General features: G+C 36.7%; 1 protein-coding gene across 3 annotated transcripts in view; it reads right to left on the bottom strand.

The window, feature by feature from the left end:
* Positions 1–15,300, bottom strand: part of LOC111060572 (bumetanide-sensitive sodium-(potassium)-chloride cotransporter) — a 38,786-nt gene extending 23,486 nt beyond the window's left edge. For 2 of the 3 annotated variants that reach the window (XM_039433731.1, XM_039433732.1), the window contains exons 1-4: positions 15,225–15,300; positions 6,772–7,050; positions 3,396–3,690; positions 1,258–1,511 (exon numbers count right to left, since the gene is read on the bottom strand). In XM_039433731.1, the coding sequence (XP_039289665.1) occupies positions 1,258–1,511; positions 3,396–3,690; positions 6,772–7,050; positions 15,225–15,257 (861 nt within the window). In that variant the 5' untranslated portion in view covers positions 15,258–15,300. Of the gene's footprint in view, positions 1–1,257; positions 1,512–3,395; positions 3,691–6,771; positions 7,051–10,114; positions 10,381–15,224 lie in introns of those variants that run through there. The other variant, XM_039433733.1, reaches the window with a different exon arrangement.
* Between the last annotated feature and the right edge of the window lie 1,086 nt (positions 15,301–16,386).

Here is a 16,386-nt window from a genome sequence, read left to right as displayed (position 1 = left end):
TGAGGGAGAAAAAGCTTTTTTCACTCGTGATATACGCAAAAATTTCTCCTCCACATACATTCTTATAAAAACTGCAAATAAAATGTATTTTTAAACTGGCAGGTAACCTGTGCTCCGCAAGGGTCCATTTTAAAACTTCACTTACTGAAAACTTGACGTAATGAAATCTTGGAAAATTGCATCCTGCTGTCTAGACGTTTTTTGTGACCCATGCTTCACTTCTGTATATAAGAACAGGGGCATTCATCACTCTGTAGAATTTGATGAGTGTTTCTTGCCTCGCTTTCTATTGATTGCCTTCCTCACGTATTGATTCTGGCAATAAATACGATTTAGGGCCGTTTTCCGAGCTCGGGATTCAGCCAAGTTCTAGACTTTAAACAGCTGGAGTCAGAAAATTGGCTTTCTAGAACGGAGTGTAGTCACATTTGAATTAAATTTCGAAAAACTACAAAATTGAACTCCAAGTGGAATGAAGAGAGAATAGAGTAAAGTTTCAGCTATTTTGAATTATTTAGGAATGTTACATTTCGTCAAGGAGAAACGTTTCCAATTATAGAAATGAGAAAATAAAGATTATTATTAAAACCAGCATCACGCCCCGTCTTGAAAAGCCGATTTTCTGACTCCAGCTGTTTAAAGCTGTTCGGTACACTTTTTTCATTCAAATTGGATAATCTCTTTCAATATAATTGTTGAGATCATTATAAGAGTGAGAAAAAGTGGCAACTGAAATTTTTAAGTGGTTTAATAAGCGAGTTATGTGTTGTTGAAGTGCTAACTTTCGAGATTCCGTTTTGTTTCCAGATCTTAAACGGTTTCGACTATATTGATGGAACTTCTCTTAAAAATTAAAAAAATGTATCTTTCCAAACTAAAGCAATTTATTCCCCACATCGATCATAAATAAAAAAGTAACATTTTTTGTGAATTCGATAACTTGTTTATATTGGCATTAATCGCGAAAAAACGCATATTGAACAAAGCCAATGATATACTGAATGTATAAGAAAAAACTCCAATGGAAAATTCGAAACCGATGATGATCTAAAACGAGAACGGAGTCAGCACTTCAACAACCCATAACTCGCTTATTAGACCACTTAAAAATTTCAGTTGCCACTTTTTCTCACTCTTATAATGATCTAATTGTATTGGAAAAGATTATCCAATTTGAATAAAAATAAAAACAGCCTTAAAGTTGAGAACTTATCTAGATCTCGATCTCGGAAACCGGCCGTTAAATTTGATTAGTACCTTGGATTCCCACTCCATGCCAACGGCGCAGATAACAGTCATGATGCAGATGGTGATGACACCAATGATGCGCACATCGTTGTCGCCACCGTCGATGATCTGCAGTCCGTGTTCGGCGAGCAGATCGTTGAGCGAATTGCAGAAGCCAATCGTGTTCATGGAGACACTGACCGCGTTGGCTGAGGCGAAGATCACACCCACCGATGCACCGAACTCAGGACCCAGCGAACGCGAAATTATGTAGTAAATTCCACCTGTGCAACAATCACAATAATGCTATTATACTCTCTACATAATTACTTTTGACTTGGAGGAATATGCGGCACAGAGAAATGGAGGGAGATGAGCCAGTTACAGTGATTAATTTCAAGTGAGTATTCAAGCGCTCATGCTAAACTCAGGAAGTTCCCTCTCTGAAAGCATTGAGTCGACTGAGTCTAATTGACAAATTGGCAACTGCACTTCTTCCTATAGTGAGGTCCACATTAGAATGGCACTGGAGAAAGATAGGGGAAAAACGTTGTCGAACCTCTATCTTGTCAATGCCTTTTATAGATGGCAGCTAATACAGGTTTATTGATGCAATATTAACTGTTCAAAAATAATCAATTATAATTTATCAAGCAAGAAATTATATTTTTCAATGTTTTCATAATGAATTTTCATGATCAAGATGAAATATTTTGTTAATTAAATATTTCTTCATTGTTGAAAAACAATCTGGCAACAGAGCAAAGCGAGAAAGAGATAGCGCTATTTGCTTTGTTGAATGATAGACAAGGATCGCAATACCATTGTTAATCAAGCACTGTCATTATAACGTGGACCTCACTATAGGAAGAGGTGCAGTTGCCAATTTGTCAATTAGACTCAGTCGACTCAATGCTTTCAGAGAGGGAACTTCCTGAGTTTAGCATGAGCGCTTGAATACTCACTTGAAATAAGAGAACACTGGCCTGTTCAGAACAGCGAAATCGCCGCCGTTGTTTCCCTACGCTGTATGCCTTCTCTGCTATGCATGTCCCTCCCTAGTCAAGAGTAGATTTTTATGGAGTATAATATCGGATAGAGAAGCTGAATAGAAAAGCAGAGGATAGTGAGGAAGGAGTTAGAAGAATGAAGAAGGAGCAAATGGAGAAGAGGGAGAGGAAGAGGAAATGGAGAAATAAGGAGAGGAAGTGAATGTAGAGAGGGAGAGGAGGAGAATGAGAAAACAAGCAAAGAAGGATAAAAGGAAGAAAGAGAAGGGGAATAAGAGAGAAGGAAATGTAACAACAACAAGAGACAGGGAAACAGGAAGAAGTAGAACAAAAATAAGAAGGAGAATAAGGAGATAACAAAGGTAAAAAGTGGACCTGGGAAATGAGAATATGGAGAAGAATACAGAAGAAGAAGAAGAAGGAGAGTAAAAAAATATGTAGAGAGTGGAAGAGCGAGAAGGAGAACACAGGATGAGGAGAAGGGATATAAAGAAGGAGAAAATGAAGAGCAAAAAGAAAAAGAACAAGAACAAGAGAAAAACGTAAAATGAAGAAAAGAGGACCAGGAAAATGAGAAAAACAGGAGGAGAGAAGAGAAACAAAATGAGAAGAAGGATACAGGAGAAGAAGAGGAAGAAGAAAAAGGAAATAACAAAGGAAAATAGAGAACCTGGGGAATGAGAAAATTAAAGAAGAGGAAAAAGACATAATAATAGGAAGAATACATGAAGAGGAAAAAAGAGGAGGAAGAAGAAGGAGATATAGAGAGTGAAAGAAGGGTAAGGAGAAGACAGGATAAGAAGAAGGGGAAAATGAAGAGCAAAAGGAGAAGAATAAGGACAAGAGAAACAAGTGAAAAAGAAGAAGAGAAGATGACCAGGATAATGAGAAGAAGAAGGAGAAGACAGATGGAGAAAAGGAGAAATAAGATGATTAAGAAGACTAAGGCTCAACTCACAGTCACACGACTCAGGTCGAGAAGAGACTCGACTCTAGTTGAGAGCATGATTGTGTTTCCAATTGGTGACACTCAGACTAGTCTCCATTGAAAACACATGCTCTCGACTATAGTCAACTATAGTCACTTCTCAACCTGAGTCGCGTAAGTGTGAGTTGACCCAAAAGATGAAGAAGTGAGAGTAAAATGAGGAGACATACCTCCTTTGACCTCTCCATTGGTGCATATGGCTGACAATGAGAGTGTGGTGATGATGCATACCACTGAAGAGATGGCAATGATGATGAGGGTACCAGAGATGCCAGACTGTGCGACCACCCAAGACAGACGCAGGAACAGCATGACGCCCCAGATGTTGAGCAGGCAGGGCACCAGCACTCCATTGATCCAGCCCAGCTTAATGCCACCTGTGTGCTCCTGCTCATCAGTTTGGTCCTCCGGACCGGATGCCTCCACATTGTGCACATTCGGTTTGATCGGGTCTTTGTATGTCTCCTGTCAATACACCAATCATTCATTCATCATCAATGAATAGCCTACTGTCTATAGTGAGGTTCACGCTATAATAACAGTGGAGAAAGATAGGGGAAAAACATTGTCAGTCCTCTGTCTTGTCAGTGCCTTCTACAGATGGTAGCTAATAAAGGTTTATTGATGTAATATTAACTGTTCATTTTCGTTGAAAGAATCAATTATATCCTATCAAGCAAAAAATCATATTTTTCAATGTTTTCATAATGAATTTTAACAATAATTAAGATGAATTATCTTGTAAATTAATTATTGATGCTACATTGTTAAAAGATGATCTGGCAACAGAGAAAAGCGAGAAAGAGATAGCGCTATCCACTTCGTTGAATGATAGACAAGGATAGCAATACCATTGCTGATCAAACACTGCCATTATAACATGGACCTCACTATAGTTATGGCCTTTGATTATGGGGGAACAGCATCACTGCAAATAAATTGTTTTATGGCAGAAGAAAGCACTGCAATGCATAGGGGGACTGAAATGCAGACAAACTTCCAGGGCAGGTTTTCGAGCTCGGGATCTAGCTAAGCTCTAGACTTCAAACAGCTGGAGTCGGAAAATTGGCTTTCCAAAATGGGGCGGGCATAGTTGTAGTTTTCATGATAATCTTCATTTTCTCATTTCTATAATAATTGGAAACGATTTGACTAAATGAAACATTCCTAAAAAATCAAAATAGCTGAAACTTTACACTATTTTCTCGTCATTTTATTTTGTGTTCAATTCTCAAGTTTTTTGAACTTCAATTTAAATGTGAACTAGGACTACACCCTGTTTCGGAGAGTCAATTTTCTGACTCTAGATTTAAAGTCTAGAACTTAGCTACATCTAGATCTCGGAAACCGGCCCTTGAACAATAAGGCATTAATAAACCTGGCTAGTATGTAAACTAAACTTTCAGCAATGTGATTTTCATTACAGAAAATTATAAAGATTTCATTAAACAACATGATCTCATGAACATCAGAGTCTACTAGGAAAAAGCTCGATTTGGTAAAGCCAGCGATAAGACTGCACAAATTCTACAAGAGCCATAGATATCAATAGTTTGTTCTGTTCAATAAATTGCCCTCCATAATTAGAAACCTTCCTAAAGATATATCTGAGAAAAAGGTGAAAGAGATATTAAAAACTAAGGTCTGATAGATAAAAGAGTAAGCAGTTTCACATGAGTATAGGATACAAAATCATCATCAATGACATTTTCTCATTTTATTAGCTTGTTTATTATGCACTCCAATTTTCTTGAGAGCCCGCTAACTTCAAAGAGCTGGATCACAATCTCATCAAATCAAGCTATTGCTACAAAAATTTCTTCCACAGTTCACTGAGGATGATATACTTTTATCATTGCAATCCACTTGAGAGTCTTCCATTTTGTTTTCAACAGCTTCTTCATCATTGAAGAGATACCGCACTCACCTCGTAATAGTAATAACAATCATTGCATAATTTTACAGTGAAGATTTTGTGTCAATGTTTGTCACATACTTTGAATATTTCATGAATGAGGTCATCGTACTCGACATTTTATCAGCTGGAAAAAGGTGGGAATAATTCTTTTCTTCTTATTCTTCTTCTTCTCCTCCTCCTCCTCCTCCTCCTTCTTCTTCTTCTTCTTCTTCTTCTTCTTCTTCTTCTTCTTCTTATTCTTCTCTCAGTTTTTTTCCATCTTCTTCTCCTTCCTCTTTTTCTTCGTTCTTTCTCTTTTTGCCAGATGATTGAATTAGCAGGAAATCGGGGTTTTTGGGGCATTCTGGATTTAGCACAAGGAAATGTTTCATTGAACAATAATTCTTGCTGGACTAAAGCTAGGTTTACACAAAAAGTGACACTGGAGATCTGCTATGTAGTCCGGCTATATACCAGTTTTAAGCCTATTTTCTCAGCTATATAGCAGAAAATCAGCTATCCAAAATTTTCGGTAAACATAAAAGAGAATCTGAGCTACATGTAGCTCTGCTACATGTCAATTTTTGTTCATAGCAGAGCTAGATGTATCTGCTCTGTCCTTGAAGGAAGGCTGCCGCAGCTGTTTAGTGCCTGCTGGGCTTACACCAGATATACTGTACTCATTTGTTGTCAGAGTACTAGTAGGTTATTGCGCATTGCGAGCATTTCTTTTTGATCTATATATTATTGTGCAATAATGGAGAGTGAAATTGACTGAAATAGAGACAAAATTATCCAATATCTTCTTTCTCTTCTCTGTGCTGAAAATATCTCAGTAGCTGCAGCGAAAGCAGCGGCTGCTGCAAGAACTACCTTCTTCTTCGGCATCTGGCTGGGAGCTGAGCAGTGAATACTGGTTTATACCAAACTATATATTGTAGCTCTGCTACAAGTAATTGCATCAAAATGGCAGCACAGAAGAAGAAGAGCTATATAGCTCCAGCAGAGCTAAATGTAGCTTAAACTTTATATCGCTCTGCTATATAGTCCGTCAATTGACCGAGCGAAGTGAGGTCTCAGATTCACGTCGACGGTTTTGAATTTCTCTTTATGTTTATGAATGTTCCGCATTAACGGCGAAACGCGGCAACAGATTTTCATAGAATTTGACAGGTATGTTCCTTTTTTAATTGTGCGTCGACGTATATACAAGGTATTTGGAAATTTTGCATTTCAAGGATAATATATACATGGAAAAGGAGTCTCCTTCGAACGCCAATATTACCGTAAAAATCAGACTATAGAATAAAATTATTCATCATAAATCAGCTGCCGAGTGGATTATTAATATTGCATGCAATTAATAACTGAAAGTAACATACTCTCGACCTTTCTCTGCTTTCAACTCGGGCTGACCTGTTGCCAGTATGTCTTGAAGGAGATAAGCTTTCGATGTTAGCATTTTCGATACACCAACCCCAACAGCCATTGGTCGTTTTCACGTCGATATCTCGCCGACACGACAGGGCAAGACAGAATTTACTCTGATGTACAGTATGGACAGAGGAGGCTGTGATTTAAACTGTGCGAGGTCTATTGTTCACAGAACTACTAATGCATTGTAATTGAGTCGATAAGTGTGAACCGACCTTGGAGAAGACCACCTCCTCGCCGCACAGCTCGCCGAGTGACGGCCGCTTCACACCGGACCCGCTGCTCTTGTAGTATTCGGGCCGAGGCAGCGCTTCGAGTGTGTAGTGTGTGAACGAGGTCTTACGGTCGTTGCCTGTCGGCAGGTTGTCGGACGACACCGCATCCGGCGACAGTCCAGCACGCCCCGTGTGGATGACGCCCTCGTCCAGTGTGAGGCCCGCATTGTCGTGACCCACTTTTTGCACGTTGAAACGGCCCGACATTTTCAACAGTCTCTGCAACACAACACAATCTATATTGTAAGAAGAAAAAGAAAAGTGGAGAAGGGGAAGAAGAAGAAGAAGAAGAAAAAGAAGAAGAAGAAGAAGAAGAAGAAGAAGAAGAAGAAGAACGGAGAAAACGAAGAAGAAGAAGAATAAGAACGCAGAAGAGGAGGAAGAAGAGGAACAACAGCAACAAGCCGGACCGATGACTTGAAATGTCCATCCGGTACACGTTGGTGGCCCGAGAAAAATATCTTGTCCGGGCCGGGATTCGAACTCGGGTCTCTGATCTATAAAGCCAGCATCCAATCCACAAGACTGCGGCCAATGCACCAGATTGAGACTTGGTCAATATACAGGGGCCTGAAAAAGGTGCTCATGAGCCAAGGGGTGATTCCTCACCCCAAAAGAAGAAACAAAGTTCTAATTAACATAGTTAATGCTTAGTTACGAAAATGATTAGTTACCAAGTTATACAGGATGAAAGGTCTCGTCTGAATTTCAGTTCCCCTGCCCTACGGGTATTTGTTGGCGGTTAAATTAAGAGGTTTAATTCAGCGTACTCTATGTAAAATGAACTGAGAAATTGAATGAAACCGTTTCCAGACCGTTTGCTACAGTGATTTTTTAGATATGTGACGAAATACGCGAAACTTTGTCCCGAAAAACAATTCCCTTCAAGGTTTGAAAATCTGCTTCAAATGTATCTGCTTCTGCTATGTTAAATGTACAATAAACACAAAATATTTTCTCATTGAACTTGTAGAAAATTAAATTTCGAAGAGAACGATGTAGAATAAGTCTATAATAGACAAACACAACCTTGAAAAAAAAATCCTTAATTACATACAAAACGCATGAAAAATAGATAAAATCTGTTGAGCTCGCTATTTTTCAATCTACATTTAATCGAGCTATAATTATCCAATCTTCTCATGAATAATATTATTACAGTCAACACTCTCAATGTTTTCTTCAATGTAAAGGGTCCTGGAGTCCTAACTCCGCCCAATAAAAGCAATCAATCTGAAGCTTGAAGCTACCTTCTCCTCTTTTCCTCTCCCCTGTGTTTCCACCCAAATTCTTTCAAATTGCAATTTCTCTTTTCGACTAGACTTATACCAGGCTACGTGAGATTACACCTATTCAACTGGAAATCGTAGAGTGAGCTCCACGTTATAATGGCAGTGTTTGATGATATTGCTATCCTTGTCTATCATGCAACATAGCGGATAGCGCTATCTCTTTCTCGCTTTGCTCTGTTGCCAGATCGTCTTTTAACAATGTAGAAATATAATTAATTAACAGAATATTTAATCTTGATCATGAAAACATTGAAAAATATAATTTCTTGCTTGATAAATTATAATTGATTATTTTCGAACAGTAATACAAAATATTTATTACATCAAAAACCTGTATCAGTACCTTCAATAGAAGGCATTGACTAGACAGAGGACAGGCAACGTTGTTTTCCTATCTTTCTTCACTGCCATTATAACGTGGACCACCTCACTTTAGACAAAAAAGCAGTTAAATCGTTTATAGTTCTCCTTTCTTTTAGAGTGAATAGTCCTACAATAGAGCAGAGCTACTAAAAAATATTTCAAAGCAAATTATCTTGTCTCGAATATTTCAAAATGCTGAATCCATTCATCAGCTGTCAGTCACTAATGAAACAGTTCAACAGAAATAATTGCTTCCAAGTTGAGTGCGCGCCTAATTTCAATTAGCGAGAATATTCCTAGTAAGTCCTGGATAATTAGGTAGTACAATAATTTACAACTTGAAAATTGGGTTTATGACTAATACATGGAATTGGTTGAAGCCAGTTTTTTCTGAATCATCATTCTAATGATAACTCTCTCACACTCATTCACACTCTCTCTTTTTCTTTACCTATTCACTTCTCTCTATCGTTGTAGTTTTGATGGAACAATTTTCAAAAATACTGTATCCTTTTCCATCAATGGACAGTCATACTACGGTGAGGTCCACGTTATAATGACAATGGTATTGCTATCCTTGTCTATCATTCAACAAAGCTGATAGCGCTATCTCATTCTCGCTTTGCTCTGTTGTTAGATCGTCTTTAACAATGTAGAAATAATAGTTAATTACCAAATATTCCATCTTCATTTTGGAAATTCATTATGAAATTATTGAATAATATAATTTCTTGCTTCATAAAATATAATTGATTATTTTAAACGAGAATGAACCGTTAATATTACATCAAAGACCTGTATCAGCTACCATCTATAGAAGGCATTGACAAGACAGAGGATCGGCAACGTTGTTCTCCTATCTTTCTTCACTGCCATTATAACGTGGACCTCACTATACGCCGATTCATATGGATGCAACAAATTCTTCTTCTTTTTCCACTTCTTCTCCATCATCGTCTTCTCCTCCTTTCTACTGGTCTGAAAATGTTTATCTATGAACAGCATCACTGTCAAAATAAACCAATTGATTAGCGATGTTCTGTGTTATTACTATTGACCCACATCAGTGAGTTATTGACATATAAATAATACACTTAGGCCCGGTTGCACAAAAGCCGGTTAAATTTTAACTGTGATTAATTTCACGAGAGCCAATCAAAGAAGGCCCTTCTGAAAAGATGGCTTCTCTGATTGGTTCTCCTGGAATTAATCGCGGTTGAAATTTAACCAGCTCTTGTGCAACCGGCACTTACAAGAATATCCATCACAAAAATATGGCCAGAGATTCACATTTCAAAGTTGGGGCATTTGAGTGGATTTTCACCGACTTTAACAATAGGTTGTGATGTTCTGATATTCATTGTCGACTCACCCGTGCTCTGCAAGGGTCTGTTTTAAAGCTTGACAAACTGAAAACTTGACGTAATAAAACCTTGAATAATTTAAAACAGGCCTATAACCATCCTCGGTTAATGAAGAATCTATTTCATAAAAAATTTAAGTTAATCAGTTAAGTAGTTGAGACGTGATGATGCGTCCAACATAATTTTTCTTTCTCATACGTGTGTAAGCTAGTTCTTTTCTTTATTTATAGATTAAAGGATAAAGAATAAGATAAATGCACTAACGTGTCACTGGACCAATCTGGCACAACTCTGACCGCTGACCGCTGAACGGTATTATAACAGCTTTTTCGAACAACTTTTACGATGATTGCGTAACTGAGGCATGCACAGATGTTCAATGCTCATCTCGAAATTACAAACTTAACAAAACTTGTTCACTAACTTATAACTTGTGGAGAGCCAAACTAGAAAAAGTTTATAGAGTATAATAACATTGACAACCGTTCGATACGAGTGTTAAATGAATACTGATATTATTCTGACGGCGGCTCAAGCAAGTTACTGAAAGTCTCAAATCAGCTGTGACAAAGTACAATTGGAGAGAGAGAATGTGAGAGTGAGAGAGATAGTGTGAGAGAGTGTGGAGACGAGTCACGTAGAAGTTCCAGAGGTCACTGATATTTCTACGGCTATCAAAATTTGTCACTTTGGCTCTATATCTTTCGAAGAGATAGGAATATTATATTTTCTAAACTATAGTGAGGTCCGAGTTATAATGGCAGTATTCGATTGATATTGGTGTTGTTATCCTTGGCTCTCATTCAAAAAAGCAGATAGCGTTATCCTTTTCTATAGTGAGGTTCACGTTATAATGGCAGTGTTTGATTAGCAATGGTAGGCCTATTGCTATTCTTATCTATCATTCAACAATGCGGAAAGCGCTATCTCTTTCTCGCTCTGCTCTGTTGCCAGATCGTTTTTTATCAATGTAGAGTTAATAATTAGTTAACAAAATATCGCATCTTAGTTATGAAATTATTGAAAAATATCATTTCTTGTTTGATAAAATGTAATTGATTATTTTAAACGAGAATGGACAGTTAATATTCCATCAATAAACTGGTATTAGTTACCCTTTATATAAGGCATTGACAAGACAGAGGATCGGCAACGTTGCCCTCCCATATTTCTCCACTGCCACTATAACGTGGACCTCACTAAAGTTATGTATTCTCGAATACAATCTACAATAATAGATTATAGATAATAAGATTAATCCTTATATTATTTTAATAGTTAATACCGGGGCACCGAGCTTCACTCGTTATTTTTATTTATTGATAAACAGAACACAATTCTCTAAAATGATCGTGTTTATATTTTTACAGCTGGCTATACGTCAGCTTATGAATTTCGGGGATGCGATATTTTGATTTTCTACAGAATCACTCGTCCACAGACGACGAAATTCACAGCTGTTTCAGCCAAGGATGAATTATCCTTTTATCCAGTTCAGCGAGTTTTCCAAGGATGAGACCTAGTGCAATCGAATTTTTATATCATATACCTACAATGTTTTAAATTTCGTGGAAATCGTTAGAGCCGTTTTCGAGGTATGTTTAACATAAATAACCAGATATAAAAATAGCCAGATATAAAAATAACCAGATATAAAAATATAAACAGATATACAGTGATTGCTCGCTTAATACAATAGGATTATTCATATATAAGAGGAAAATGTCATCAACATTTGAACTACATTACCATTGGTTCACATGCAATGCAGAATATTCGGCCAGGGTATCTCCCTTACTTGAGACAGTCTGGTTTGATTCTCCAACAGTCACCACAGATCAGCTGATGAGTTACAACTGACCTGTCTCCCTCCAGATTGAAATCACAACAGAATCCCTTTCAGGATGTGTGAGAGCTTCACACAAAGAAGGAGAAGAAGAGGACGAGGAAGAAGAAGAAGTGAAAAGATTTGAAAGAATGATGAATCAGACTGGCAAGAGACGTCGTGAGAATCACACTAGGAAGTTGATTTTATTACGGCAATTTTTGTAATTTGCTTATAGTCTTTGTATATTGTACGAAAAAAATTGCTTCATCTCGCCGAATTGTGGAATTAATTATTAATGTCAATCATTTTCTTGATTATTGAAATCAAGGAGAAGAAGGAGAAGGAGAAGAAGAAGAAGAAGAAGAAGAAGGAGGTGGTGGCGGTGGAGGTATCTTTTCCTTTACACTCCTACCTTTTTCTTGCAAATGCTCTTTTACATTCTTTAAACTGTATTCTCTTTTTGGCGCCTCAATTCCTCAATTCTAGATGTTCAAGCCATCATTTGACACTCTGTTCCGCCTTCTTAGCCCAGCTTCAAAAACAATATTCAGTTAATAACTAAACGACAATCCCAATTAAATGCTGTAAATCACCCCGAAGACCTCTGCTACTGCAAATATTGACAACAGGGTGAACAGCTAGATGGAACTTCGATGAACACTACTAACTTATAGAAAACTCATTTTCCAGCCCGGGAATCGAACCCGATACCTCCTAATTGCTAGTCAGGAATGCTTACCCTTACACCAAACTGACAATCTCTGGATAGCAGCGCTCATTTAATACAAAGTCATAGCGGCCAGCCAGTCTACAAATGGAAATAAATTAGAAATTCTATTCATTCAAATGCTAGTTAATGAACAATTATTATTAAACGAGAATGTGATAAAGATTTTGCTCGGCCGTGCTGAATGTGAATGGACCAATTGAAACACATAGGCATCATATTATCACTGTGGCGGTCATATACACTGATATAGTGAGGTCCACGTTATTATGACAGTGGAGAAAGATAGGAGAACAACGTTGGTGATCCTCTGTCTTGTCAATGCCTTCTATAGATGGTAGCTGATACAGGTTTATTGATGTAACATTAACGGTTCATTCTCGTTTAAAATAATCAATTATATTTTATTAAGCAAGAAATTATATTTTTCAATAATTTCACAATGAATCTCCATAATTAAGATAAAATATTTTGTTAATTAATTATTAATTTCACTTTGTTGAAAGATGATCTGGCAAAAGAACAAAGCGAGAAAGAGATAGCGCTATCCGCTTTGTTGAATCATAGACAAGGATAGCAATACCATTGCTAATCAAACACTGCCATTATAACGTGTACCTTACTATAGTCATCCATCTTTAGAGCTTCTAATCAATTTGATGACACAGAACCTGTCACTTTGTTATAATAGTGATATTGTCGGGAGAAATTGTTTGTTTAAAGAGCTTCTTACCATATCTCTCTGTCTCTCACTCATTCTGTCTCTCTCTCACCTGTCGATTAGATGGATCGACATTAATAGCCTCTCTCAGCGTCCAACTCCAATTATTATTATCATCATTATCCCTGATTATGTGCTTATACTTGTGAACCCAGACAAGTCCAGTTCTATCCAGAAAACCTGGATGCAAGTAACCTCATGCTGTTTCAAGGTCACACATTGTAAATTGATTCTTTTTCGCAACTCACATAGCCTATATTATTATTTTAAACTCACATTTCGAGAACACATACCGCAGCAAAACCACCAAGTCAAGTATTGATTAACGTCGTCTTCTTCCTCTTCTCCATCTCCTTCTTCTTCTTCTTCTTCTTCTTCTTCTTCTTCTTCTTCTTCTTCTTCTTCTTCTTCTTCTTCTTCTTCTTCTTCTCTTCTTCTTCTTCTTCTTCTTCTCTTCTTCTTCTTCTTCTTCTTCCTAATTTATGGCTCCTCTAATAAATCCTACTCATTCACATAACAATCTCCAAGAAAATAATGATTTTGTACATTTAATGACATGGCAATAAACTACAGACACATCTGCAAAATGAACTTCTAAATGATCTTAAACTGGATTAAATCTATATCAAGTATAATTTGTTATAATGTGATTCATTTTGAGTTTAAGCCAACAGCTGATTGAATTCAGTTTAAACTTTCACTGTGCAAACGGCCCTAACTCTATGATTATTTATCACTGAGTAATTCAATTGATTGATTGATGAAATAGGAAATAGCTCTATAGAATAAAAAAAGAAAGAACTGGCTTATACATACGGCATAGGAAAATGTTTGACGCATCATCACGTCTCAACTACACAACTGATTTACTTGAAATTTTGCATATAGATCCTTAACTAACCGATGATGGTTATAGGCCTGTTTTGTTTTTTTTTAAGATGATCTAGCAACAGAGCAAAAGCGAGAAAGAGCTAGAGCTATCCGCTTTGTTGAATGATAGACAAGGATAGCAATACCATTGCCAATCAAACACTGCCATTAAACGTGGACCTCACTATGGAATCAAATAATTTCAAGTTTTAACCTTGAAAACTATTCGTAAAATCTACGTTTCCTTTATGAAGTTTTATTGCAACATTAAATAGATGTCACGTTACAACAATATAGCATTTGAACAATCTTAAAAGAAGTCTGTAATTTTATTTGATTATTTGATGAAGCTGTAGAGTACTTTTCGACTTTATAAGTGTTTTATTGTTACAGCTCATGTTCGTCATTTATAGTCAGGTCCACACGTTATAAAGGCAGAGCTCAATATATTGGCAATGGTATTGCTATCCTTGTCTATTATTCAAGAAAGCGGATAGCGCTATCTCTTTCTCACTTTTTTCTGTTGCCAGATCGTCTTTTAACATTGTAGAATTAATAGTTAATTAACAAAATATTTCATCTTAATTATAAAAGTTCATTATGAAATTATTGAAAAATATAATAATTTCTTGCTCAATTCAAACGCGAATGAACAGTTGATATTACAAATGAAATAAAACTTATGTTATTAAATTCTACACAGTTTAATTTGGAACAGGACCACACAGGTCTCATTCACAAGCTGACAGTCAGCTACCGTCTATAGAAGGCATTGACAAGACAGAGGATCGACAATGTTGTTCTCCTATCTTTCCCACTGCCTTTATAACGTGGACCTCACTATAGCTCTCTTTTGGGTCACTAATAATTCTGTCTCTTTCCCACACAGGCACACGCATCTTCTGTTATCGAGAGACGACGAAATTATCATCTGTTTTCCAAGGATTAATTATCATTTTAATGTCGTTCAGCAAGTTTTCCAAAGAATGAGACCTGTGCAATCGAATCTTCATATCATAAACCTACTATGTTCCAAATTTCGTGGAAATCGTTAGAGCAGTTTTCGAGATCCATAAAACATAAATAACCAGATATAAAAATAGTCAGGTATAAAAATAACCAGATACAAAAAAAACAGATATATACAGAAACTGCTCACTTAATATAATAGTATTATATTATTGACCTTGAACTGACTGTAAATTAGGATGAATGGATGATTACTTACCTTGTACCACATGTTGGAAGTTTGTAGTTTCATTCATATGAATGTCTCGACTGGCGACTCGTCAGCTCAGCTTCTGGAACACAGTTAAGAAAGAGAAGGAGAATAAGAAAAATGAAGAAGAAATTTGACATTTCAAGAAAAATATTATAATAATATAATTTAGATAAAAATTATGTTTCAGTTTCAATCGAAAGTGATTCTTGGAGTAGCTGGGTCATATAAAATTGCTTAATGGTTTGGCCCAAAAAATGCAACTCAATTTATTTAGTTCATTTGAGAGGGATTTTATTCAAATCTATTTTCCTCAAAGTCACTGCCTTCTACTCTGGATATTATTTCATTTGATATAACAATATTGTTTCTATAGTCAGGTCCACGTTATAATGGCGGTGGAGAAATATAGGAGAACAACGTTGCCGATCCTCTGTCTTGTCAATGCCTTCTATATACGGTAGCTGATGCAGGTTCATTGATGTAATATTAATACTGTTCATTCTCGTTTGAAATAATATGAATTGTATTTTATTAAGCAAAAGATTATATTTTTCAATAATTTCATAATGAATTGTTATAATTAAGGTGAGATATTTTGTCAATTGATTAATAATTCTATATTGTTAAAAGACGATCTGGCAACAGAGCAAAGCGAGAAAGAGATAGCGCTATCCGATTTGTTGAATGATAGACAAGGATAGCAATACGATTGCTGATGAAACACTGCCATTATAACGTGGACCTCACTATACAACTTGTCTGACTAATATTGGACATACTACTCATTATAAGTGTATGGTCAGCTATAAGGAATACCAATGACTGTGATTAGCCTATCATCGGCCAGTGCTACCATATTTATCGGTCAAGGTCTCTCTGTCTAGCGACCAGTTCACACCTTATTAAGGTCACTGACGTCTTCCTCCTCGTGTGTCGTAGGCCTACATTATTTTGCTTGTAGCATTCTAATTAATACACACACATTTATATACAGATTGAACCTTGACTATGTTAGGCTAGGCGCACGCCAGTTAGTCAAGGCAAGACAAGTCATGATCAGACACGTTTAGTCACAATACTTCACATAGCTGCTTGTGACGGCAACATACACTGATTAGTCATTGCAATATTAGACATGTCTTCATAAGCAACTATGTCAAGTATTGTT

Source organism: Nilaparvata lugens, chromosome 8 (genome assembly GCF_014356525.2).
Source record: "Nilaparvata lugens isolate BPH chromosome 8, ASM1435652v1, whole genome shotgun sequence".
Lineage (NCBI taxonomy): Eukaryota > Metazoa > Arthropoda > Insecta > Hemiptera > Delphacidae > Nilaparvata > Nilaparvata lugens.
The sequence above is the reverse complement of the archived record's forward strand: the minus strand, read 5'-3'. Positions and strand labels throughout refer to the sequence as shown.